Source organism: Pteronotus mesoamericanus, unplaced genomic scaffold (genome assembly GCF_021234165.1).
Source record: "Pteronotus mesoamericanus isolate MK-2021 breed Mesoamerican mustached bat unplaced genomic scaffold, CSHL_Meso_final contig_163, whole genome shotgun sequence".
NCBI classification, from domain to species: Eukaryota; Metazoa; Chordata; class Mammalia; order Chiroptera; family Mormoopidae; genus Pteronotus; species Pteronotus mesoamericanus.
The window spans coordinates 6,852,718-6,863,735 of NW_026555064.1; the positions used below are offsets into that span (position 1 = coordinate 6,852,718).

Below are 11,018 nucleotides of genomic sequence, written 5' to 3' on the forward strand. Positions count from 1 at the left end.
AGGCTTGAAAAAAATAGACTAGAATATTCATCGAGCACAGTGAGGAGGATTTGTAAAAGCTTATGGCATAACAAGAAATCACAAAGGAAAAGAATCAAGAGATTGGACACATGAAGATTTCCTTTTTTTTTTTTTTTTTTTTGTAAAAGAAGAGAGGGAAACACACACCCCCCCCCCACAAAAAACCCACACATTCTGAAAATGTGTTTGTAAAAAGGACCAGAAAAACTAATATATTTGTATAGAAAGTTCATCTGGTAAGAAACACTTTAGGTCTGTAAGTGAAGAATGTACAAAGAACATGAACACTCAATTTACAATAAAATAAATAAAAGCTAATCACTTAATAACATAATGAAAAATGTCCGACCTCACTAAGTGGCCAGAGTAAAGGTCATGAGTGGCTTCTGTTAACCTACTCGGTTAGGAGCACATTTTATAGGGTCACCCAGTGTTGCCAGATGCTACTGGTAACTCTTGCGCCTGTGGCCCTGCGAAGTGGTAGAACCTAGGGAACTGTCTAGGTAATATATACCAAGAAGCTCGAAAATGTATTGCTGTGGGACCCAGCAATCCCACTTTTGGGAATTTACCTATGGGGAAGAAAATCAGCCAGCAGAATAGTAATGTTAACCTAAAATTTAATCTTAAGGAAACACCGGAGTAGGATAAATCTACTCCTTGGATTGGCAACACAGTCTCCTGGTATTTTCTATCTTGACATAAAACTGTGGGGTAGTGTTGAATTGGCTTAGAGAGAGTGGACATCTTAACAATATTGAGCCTCTTGAACCATGAATAATATATGCGCTCATAGTATTGTATGCGACCTCACAATAGCATACTTCCCCCTGCCTAGCCGTTATGTTATTGTTGTCGTGTGTTTACTTATATATGTGTTATAAACCTTACATTATTACTGGTGTTTAAAACAAAATTAGTTTTATTACTTTTTAAAGAGATTTCAATAATTGGAGAAACCCACACAGTTACTCACATAGTTCTTTCTGGTGATCTGCATTCTTTCTTGTAGATCCGTTTTTACATTTGGTGTCACTTTCCTTCTGCCTGAAGAATTTCTTTTAATATTTCTTATTACACGGGTCTGCGGTAATGAAGTCTTTCAGCTTTTCTTATATCAGTTTTTCTTTTGCCTTTGTTTTTGAAATACATCTTCATAGCTGTTTAAGTACTTTAAAGATGTTATTCAACTACTCACTTGCATTATTTCCAGTGAGAAATCTGTCATCCTTATGTTTGTTCCTCTGCACGTAATGTTTCCTTTTTCATCTGGCTGCTTTTAGGACTTTTTCTTTATCACTGGTTTTAAGCAATTTGATTATGATGTCCCTTGTATAAATTTCTTCATCTTTCTTATGCTTGGGGCTCATTCCATCTCTTAGATCTATGGGTATGTGGTGTTTCTCAAACTTGGCAAGTTGTCAAATACTTTTTTTGGTGCTCAGCACTCTATCAGGGACACAAGTTAAACCTATATTAGGCTGACTGAAGGCACCGCGCAGTTTGTTGAGGCTCTTTTTATTTCTGTGATTTTTCTCTCTCTCTCGCTTTAGATCATTTCTATTGCCGTCATCATCAACTGCACTGATCTTTTCTTCTGCTGTGTCTAAATTGCTAGTAGTCCCATCCAGGGTATTTTTCATCTGAGACATTGTCATTTTCATCTAGAAATTTGATTTGGGTCTTTTTTATATCTTCCATCTCTCTGCTTAACTTGTTGAACACAAGGAATACAGTTATATTCCTGCTCTTATGTCCTCATCTGCAAATTCCAGCAACTGGGTCAGTGTCCATTGGTTGATATTCTCCCCGTTCAGGTTGTGTTTTCTTGTTTCTTTGCATGCCTGAGAATTTTTATTTGGGTGTCAGACATTGTGATTTTTACCTTATAAGGTGCTGTATATTTTAATATTCCTATAACTATTCTTGACCAGTTAATTACTTGGAAACTTTGATCCTCTTGGGTCTTGCTCTCATGACTTGTCAGACAGGTCTGGCACAGTGCTCCATTTAGGGCTAATTATTACCCACTACTAAAAGCTCTTCCTCCATTTTCTGCCCAGTGCCCTGGGAATTAGGAGGTTTTCTGCCAGTCTGGCTGGTGGAAACAGACACTGCTCTCTAAGCCTTTCAGATGGCTCCAACACATGCTCTGGTCCGTACTCTGCTGAACACTCACAAACAGGAGACCTTCTGCAGTCCTCTGAGTTTTTCATCTCTGGTGCTCTGTCCTGCGAGGTCCAGCCATGCTGCCCTCCCAGACCCTCAGCTCGCTCTCCTCAGATCAGCAGCTGCTTCTGGCTCCCCCTCCATCCCGCCTCCCCACACTGCAGCCCGGATGGGCGCAGGGCAGTCAGAGGGCCCACCTCTTCTCTTTCTCCCTCTCAGGGATCACTTTTCATCATTGCCTGATGTCCAATACTGTGAAAATTCTTGTTTGATGTGTTCTGTCTGGTTTTTTCAGTTGTTTCACAGCGACGGTAAATCCCGTCTCTGATGCACTATCTTGAATGGAAGCAAAAGTCTACTGACACTAGATTCTAATGGTCTGTTGACCGTTTACTCCTGGCTCGGAGGCAGAATTCAGTGCACTGAGGAAGAGCACAGGTTCTGGAGGCAGACCAGCCGACTAGCCGTACAGTGCCTCCCTTCCTTCGTCTGTAAAGTGGGGGCGATAACAGTTGTACCTCGACAGTCTTTTCTAGAGCATAAAATGAGGCAAAGCACTGAAAGCAGGACCCAGTTTCTGGAACTTGGTAACACTTTTAGTACATCTTAACTGCTATTGTCATTTTATTTTCATTGTTGTAAGACCTCCATAAACACTCATTTAGTGAACAAGTGCCCGCTTTTGGCCCCAAGTACCGTGACTGTCATTCCCGGAGGTGACCGGGACCTGGGGCCCCAGGGAGTGTCCTGGAGGAGCTGGGAACCTCAGCCTGTGCCTTCTGGATGGCGATGTAGCCACGAGGCACAACCCCACCACCCCCGACTGCTGTCGTTCTGGGGTTTACACCTCCTGAGGAACAGACTTGCATTTTTTTGTTTTTCAGGGGAAGACATGAAGACTCCGAGCGAATCAAATAGCCCCTCGTCATCCTCCCTGTCTGCTCTGAGTGACTCGGCTAACAGCAAAGACGACTCGGACAGCTCCCAGAAAAACAAGAGCGGGAACAACCTGCTGGTCATCTCTGTCGTGCCTGGGAGCCAGCCCTCGCTGAACAGTGAGGAGAAGCCAGAGAAAGGTAAGGGGCAGGTGGGTCGGACTGCTTAACCCGCCCCCCGACTCTGGAGGGATGACCCCTGGTCAGGACTGATGTTGGAAACAGGTATCAGGTCCAGGAATATTCTTTTTCCTTGATCGGCACCCAGTCTGTGGTGGAAGGACGGGGCATGTGATATTGACTCCAAAGCTGTAACTTCTTTTACACAGAGATGCAGGGAACAGCACCCAGAAGGGTATAAGCTGGGGTGAGGGGTGAAGAAAGGGGACCTCGGCCCTGCTCCTTCCCTCCTGTCCCTCTGCCCCATGCACCTGTACACCCAGCTCCGGTCCTTCCAGGGTTCGAATGCGTTTTTTGCAACTTTGTCTGCAAGACGAAGAACATGTTTGAGCGCCACCTGCAGATACACCTCATCACCCGGATGTTTGAGTGTGACGTGTGCCACAAGTTCATGAAGACCCCTGAACAGCTGCTGGAGCATAAGAAATGCCACACTGTCCCCACCGGTGGGCTCAAGTAAGGAAAGCAAGTACAGAACCTTTTACTGTGTTGTTATTAAACACCCTTCCCCCCCTTACCCTGTCCCCTCCCCTGAAGGGTTTGGGGTCACGGAGAGGGAGAACTCGGCATGAGGGGAGTTAAGCGGGCCCCTCGGCTGCCTTCAGCTGGCTATGAATTAGACCCGTCCCCGAGAGGGTCAGCAGACATCAGCAGGAGGATGCAGGATGGCACGTGGGAGCAGGTCAGCACGCAGGGGCGGGTTCGTCCCACGCCCCTGGAGTTTTGTTCAGACTTGATATTAGTGCACTTGGGTTAGTGTCCCCAAGTGTAAAGCATTCCACTGTCACTGCAGTTCTATTTTTTTTTTAGGTGATTTGCCATATATCTTTAAATAAGCATTACAACCACTCCATCCATACCCCACCCCAAATATTGGAACTCGGCCCATGTGAACAGGCCGGAGACAGCGTTTTTCTTGCACGGGCCGTGTGCCTCTTGAAACATGCCTTCTACCTTCCCAGGAACTGGTTTTGGGGTCTCCCTGCCTGAGGTCTGACCTCTTCAGTCACGTTGTTCACAGATCACCACCACCCCGCACGCACACACAGAGACCTAGCCAGTTAGCGTCATCATTAAGTGGGATTTGTAAGAAGCCCTCTGGTCTGAAGTGAGACTAATCAGTTATTACCCAAGGCACTGTGCGTCTGGCGTGATAATAGGTTCTAGAGGGCAAACAAGAAATAAAACCTAATTTCCACCCTAAGGAAGTTTACGTCCTACCATAACCAGAATTTAATCTTCCAGTGATTCTGAAATTGGGGTCCCCATTCACAAGGCACTTAGGGACTAGGAAAGAGAAAGAAGTGTATGTCGGGCACTGAAAGACACACAGTTTTCAAGGCAAAATTGTTTATGCTTAGCTGAAATGATTATGTAATATAAAGAAATGGAAAATTACATTTTACTCAATAAAAGGGGGGCACCTTGTTTTAAAAACATTTCGATCTTTGAAACTTGCAACTTGCCAGAGGGGTGGGGTGACTGTCCTGAGTGGGCGCGGGATGGAGAGACCCAGGACCCTGGGAGGCGAGTCTTGGGGGCCGTGCAGGGCTGTCTCCCCCCAGCTCCTGCCCAGTCAGAAAACTGCCCAGCAGCGGAGTTGGGGAGCAGCACCTACTGTGGAACTCCATTTTGTTGTCGTCTCGGGGATGCTTAGGCGGGAGGGGGAGGGGAGCCCTCCAGGGATGGGGGAGGGGCGGTTATAATTCAAGACAACTAATAAATGGGAATTCGATTTGGTTTGTTCCCACTGTCCCTTTCTAAATATTTGTGCACTCTTATTTAAAAAGAAAACCCATGCATTTCTGTGGTTGGACCAGTGCCCCTTGCCCTTCCCAGTAGCCCAGTCACAGCCATTACCTCTGCGGCCGGCCGTCGCGGCTCTGCCAGCCAGCCTCTCCTCGGGGACCTGACGGTCCCAAGCCTCCGAGCCACTGGGGAGAACGCACAGTGAACGCTGATGCTTTGCCGGTACAGACACTTCCCGTGCGGTGCTAACGGTCCCCTGTGTAATAGTTTATGTTCTAGGATGACCAAGTAGAAGAATACTTTGAAAAAATTGATTATGCCTTCTGGCTATACAGTGAGTCTTTGTTTTTGTTTTGTTTTGTTTCGTTTCGTTTTCCCTTTGCCATATCAGAGAATTAATTTGCCTGAGAGAGTGCCCTGACGATAAATAACGGGACCCCGCTACACCCTTAGCACTTGCCCTGAGCAGCGAAAGAAAGATTGAGCTGTGGGTCACAGAAACGTCCTTAAAGTGAAACAGACTGCCGATGTCTAAATTGCTTTTCTGTGATGGAACTGCTTGTACTCTATATCCTGTTCATAATGCAGATCAAATAAGATTATACTATTATTTTTCTTTTGCCGTAGCTCAGGACAGTGGTGAGTTTCAGACTCCTCTAGGTAAGGCCCAGCTTGGCGTAGGGGTTGTGTGTGCACCTGACCTGGGAATGGGCTTTTATTTCTCTCGTGTGCACTCTTCTGTGAGCTGAGGTTCCAAGGCTAACGGCGGGCTTGGCGCTGAGGAGCAGTGCACGGTGCACTCGGTCGTGTTGGGCTCTGCTGAACACCTCTCCCAACCTTCAGGGGACAACTCACTCCTGGGCCTTGCCCTGCAGGCGCCCGGCAAGAGCTGAGGCAGCCACTTTTGCATTTGCATTCTGTTCGTAAAGAGAGCAAACACGCTACAGCTATCATATCAGCCACTGACTCGAGCCTGGCAGCTTCTCAAAGAGCAGAATTTGCTGACATGCCCCCACCGCTCCTCCCAGCCCCTCTGGGCAGCCAGGAGGCCTGGGGCGAGCGTAGCCTCATTGCATAGGATGGAGAAACTGAGCCACGGAGAGGCCCAGGCTTTGGCCCAGGGCGTATCCAGCTAGAGCCCAGTAAGGTAACGGAGCTGGGACCAGATCTGCCTAAATTACGTGTAGAGACCCGTCCAGTGCCTACCGTGTGCTGAGTGCTTACCAAGCACTGTACAGAATGCAGAAGATGAGTAAGACATGGTCCTGCCCGCTGAGAATTTATGATCCAGTTGGATTCTTATTATTTCCATGATGTAATAATGTATGAAAAATGTCTTCGAGCCCCGGATAGCAGGTGTCCCTCTCCCTCCTCATCCCTCACTAGTAGACGGGCTGGGGGGTGGGTGTCCTTCTCCCGTGGCCGTCCTGGTCCTCGCCTTCCTTCCTGGTGGAGAAACAGCCGTAGGAGACAGTTGCTACGAGTGCAGGTCCATGGCCACACACACTCACACACATGCACACATACACACACACACACACACACACACATACACGCAAGCCTTCTCATCCTAACAGCCTCTCATAAGCACGATTCTGACCCTACAACTTTCTGTTTGCTGGAGGTAGCTTTCCCCCTGTAAGCTGTTCTTTAAAACTCTTAGCCTTTCTGCGTGTGCTTGGTGTGGTGCATGAAACGTCGATTCTTTGTGTTGCTCCCATCTAAAGGGGAGGTCGTGAGGTTTAGACCTCTGCTATGGCCAGTGGGGGTTGGGGAGGGCTCCAAGGGGCCGGGTGGGGAGGCCGGAGGGGAGCCACAGCTAATGTAATTCTCACGCTTCCTCTGCTCCCCCTCCTGAGGGTTGGTGTTCGCTGCTCCCGCCAGGAGACCCAGAGCAGGCTGAGCGCCCGTCAGAGCTCCTCCTCCACGGGGGCGGCTCTGTCAGGAGAGAGAGCCCAAGAGGGTCATCTTAACCCCTAAGAGGCGGCAGGGCTGGGCTGGGCAGGGGCAGCCAGGCCTCAGGGTTTGCAGGGGGGCCGGTGAGGAGGGTAGAAGCAGGGCCACGGCAGAACCTGCCTGGCTGACCCTCCCTGTCATTGCTTCCCCTGGCAGGTGCCCGTTCTGCATTTATTCCACCAACCGCCCCGCTGCCATGGAGTGCCACCTCAAGACCCACTACAAGATGGAGTACAAGTGCCGGATCTGCCAGACGGTGAAGGCCAACCAGCTGGAGCTGGAGACGCACACCCGGGAGCATCGCCTCGGCAACCACTACAAGTGCGACCAGTGCGGCTACCTGTCCAAGACCGCCAACAAGCTCATCGAGCACGTGCGCGTGCACACCGGGGAGCGGCCCTTCCACTGTGACCAGTGCAGCTACAGCTGCAAGCGCAAGGACAATCTCAACCTGCACAAGAAGCTGAAGCACGCGCCACGCCAGACCTTCAGCTGCGAAGAGTGCCTGTTCAAGACCACACACCCTTTCGTCTTCAGCCGCCACGTCAAGAAGCACCAGAGTGGGGACTGCCCCGAGGAGGACAAGAAGGGCCTGTGTCCAGCCCCCAAGAAACCAGCCGGCCCCGGGGCCCCGCTGCTCGTCGTCGGGAGCTCCCGGAATCTCTTGTCTCCCCTGTCGGTCATGTCCGCCTCCCAAGCTCTGCAGACCGTGGCCTTGACGGCTGCCCACGGCAGCAGCTCAGAGCCCAACCTGGCACTCAAGGCTTTAGCCTTCAACGGCTCCCCTTTGCGCTTTGACAAGTACCGGAACTCGGATTTTGCCCATCTCATTCCCTTGACAATGTTATACCCCAAGAACCACTTGGATCTCACATTCCACCCTCCCCGACCTCAGACTGCGCCTCCCAGCATCCCCTCCCCTAAACACTCCTTCCTCGCCTATCTCGGACTACGAGAAAGAGCGGAGACTGTCTGAGGGCAGCCATGTTCTGTACCAAAAACAAAGTGACAGAGACAAAAAAACAAAACAAAAAACCACACACAAAAAACTTAAACACAACCCCAGCAGGTGTATGTTGCTGCAAAACCTACAGGCCCCCGTGGGTCTGAACCACGTGTACTGTATATCTTTAGTAAGGAATAGAGAATTGGCTCTGTGTGTACACCTATTGCATTGACCTGAAAGCTGCTTTATCCACCCTTCAGAGAGGTGACCTACTGCGTACATCTACCTTCAGAGGCATGCCTCCCCAGCCGCCCACGCCCACTCTCAGCCCTTCTCCATATTTTCTCTGAAAGGAATTTTGTCTTGTTAAACCCTAAAGAGAGTGTCCTTAATAGCAATCAGCACTTGTAAGCATATATACCGGTGCATTTTGTTTTCTGTTGGGTGAATGGGGTGTGCGGGCGTTTGTGGATTCTGAAAGAGAAAGCCGTGTGTCGTGTGCCATGAGATTTCTATTGCACATTTTTTTGTCCTGGCTTCTTTCACAGCGATGAACATGCTTTTCCCTCCTGGGTTGTTCATCCACTGCAGTCTCTCCCCGAGCTCCTCCATCCCCTTCCCCTGTTTTACGGCTACAGAGTGGTGGGGCCTGGCACTTGGTCAACGGACACCCGCGGTGCCGCTGGGGATTTCTGACAGAGCGAGCCCGCGTGCTCGGGTCTTCTCTGGTGAGGACGGCGCGAGGCAGCGAGCGGCGCATCTGGAGGAAATGTCCTGCGGCACCGCGGCCAACACCACAAAACCTAAGCTGTGTGTTGTGTGTGTGTTCATACGTACACAACACGTGTGGGACACACGCAGCCCATCTTTTTTTAAGGGCAGATTATATATATATATATGATGTATTAATTCAGTGGTTACCATTTGTTTGCAGGAAAAAAAAGTGTGAGTGAAAAATTTTATGGTTGATAAATAAATCCAGCCAAGGAGATTAAAAGGGGTTTGGATCAATTCTGGGTATAAATGCTCAGACTAAAAAAAAGAAATGGCAGTTTTGCACAGTGCTTTGGTCTTGCACTAGTTTTTGTTTCTCATCTGCAAAAAAAAAAAAAAAGTAAACTGAGAGGAAGATAATGTACCTTTTATATGGAACGAGTAGACTCTATGTTTGAAAATTTTGTCGCAACCTCGTTGACGTATAACCACCCAACCACAAGGTGCTGTTTCGTCCTACGGTTCTGTTTATGCCCTGAGACGTGTCCATTGTGTTTGCAGGTCGCTGGCTCTAGTGGTAGTTAGTCTCCACGTTATTAATAATTCTGTATTCCATTTTGTTAACGCCTGGTAGATATAACCTGCTAGGAGGCTAACTTTATACTTATTTAAAGCTCTTATTTTGTGGTCATTAAAATGGCAACTTATGTGCAGCACTTTACTGCAGCAAGAAGCAGATGCGATTGGTTGCAGAGCCCTTTGCTCATCTTGAAAAGTAATGGGTGATTTAAAAAGAAGAAAAAGAAAAGAATCTTTGGCTGAATATGTTAATGGCTTGTATTTTTTAAGACAACAGAGTTTCCTGTATGAAACAGGCTGAAAGAGCAGGAAGAAATGTGCTTTGTACAATAATGGAAAGTCTGGGATATAAAAGTTTATATATTATTTATCTATGGAAGAACTGGTGGTGTACAAGAGGAATGCTTCTTACTGCGTTGCTGTTTTCCATCAGGTGTTATCCTAGAGTTGGGATTTTTTTTTTCATCTGTTTCATCAGGGGAAAATAAAAGCATCCCTAATTTTCTTCCTCTAGTCAGCCTGCTTCACTGAGAGCCCCCCTGAAGTGGGTACAGTTGTGCAGGAAACCAGAAGGCTGTACCGTGTGTCCACACCGTGGTTCCCCACCACACACACTCCCACCCTTCCTCCCCCAGGCCTAGCAGGTCTACTACACTTCTTCCCTTTGCCAGTCACCCAGCCCTGGCAAACCTGTTTACACTAAGGAGATGTCCCCGGGGGCAGGGAGGCTGAGCCAGCTAGGGCGGGAAGCTCCTGCACCTTCGGCCATTCTCCAGCAGACATTTGTTCTTGGCCATGTTTGAAATGCCGATCAACCTCGCCACGTCGATGTCTCAGTAGAAGACACTATAGACAATGATAATACACTCCAAGAATACCGGGCTAATGGGTGGGTTGGTTTTCTTTCTTTTTTTTTAAAGTTATGTCTTTATCCCCATATAATGGAGAATGTGCCACTTGGCTAATAATGTGCTTTCAAAATTACAAGTTCAGTGATGACAGGAAAGCGGGCCATGGGTGACCCCACAGAGGCTGGCAGAAAAGGTTAAGAACCTGCAAGGGCAGCTCTGACCGTGAGGACTGCAGACCCTACAGCACGCCGCTTGTGCAATATGAGGTCCTAGGCGGCGACTCTCCAGGCCGAGAGGGGCGTTGGAAGGAGACCTTTGCTGTCCGAATGCCATGCATTTCACTGCTTGCCACTGAACTTGTATTTGAATGACGTCGTTATGCTTAATGTAATTGGGCAACTTTTTTAGCACTTTGGAAAGAGTCATCCATCTTTCTGGTAAATTATAAAAGTTTTCTGAGTGAGAAAAGGTGTGTTTGGAGTTTGTTTGACTTTTTATATTATTATTATTATTATTGTTATTAATAAAGAAAAAATCTACAGCATTTTCAGACTCCACTGAGATACTATGTACCCCTGAATTTGGTTTGCCGTTTGATACTCAGGGAAGGATGTATTCTACGGATGATATCCTTTCCATGTAAAACACTAACGTCTTTGGGAAATTTCACCTGCCAACTAACTTCAGTTGTTTTCACTATGCATTCTTCAATGAAAGCTAGCTTATTTTTCCATATAGTAATGCAGTTAGTGTTCTCAGCACTTTCCTTCTTCTGTCCTTTTTTTAACCCCTCATATTATGCTCAGATGATCATACTATCAAGGTTTGTGTACATTACTGAAAATTTGTATTGTATAAAGCTTTTTGCATTACAAGGCTGTACAGGGTCATTTTGACAGTAACTGGTATATTCCTTTG

At 47.7% G+C, this 11,018-nt stretch overlaps 1 protein-coding gene across 1 annotated transcript in view; it reads left to right on the top strand.

Annotated features, from left to right (window-relative positions):
* ZNF827 (zinc finger protein 827) overlaps nt 1-10,470 on the top strand; it is a 154,924-nt gene extending 144,454 nt beyond the window's left edge. Inside the window, exons 12-14 of the mRNA XM_054562789.1 lie at nt 3,075-3,266; nt 3,584-3,761; nt 7,167-10,470. Coding sequence (XP_054418764.1) covers nt 3,075-3,266; nt 3,584-3,761; nt 7,167-7,986 — 1,190 coding nt within the window. The 3' untranslated portion in view covers nt 7,987-10,470. The remainder of the gene's footprint in view (nt 1-3,074; nt 3,267-3,583; nt 3,762-7,166) is intronic.
* Nucleotides 10,471-11,018: the final 548 nt, after the last annotated feature.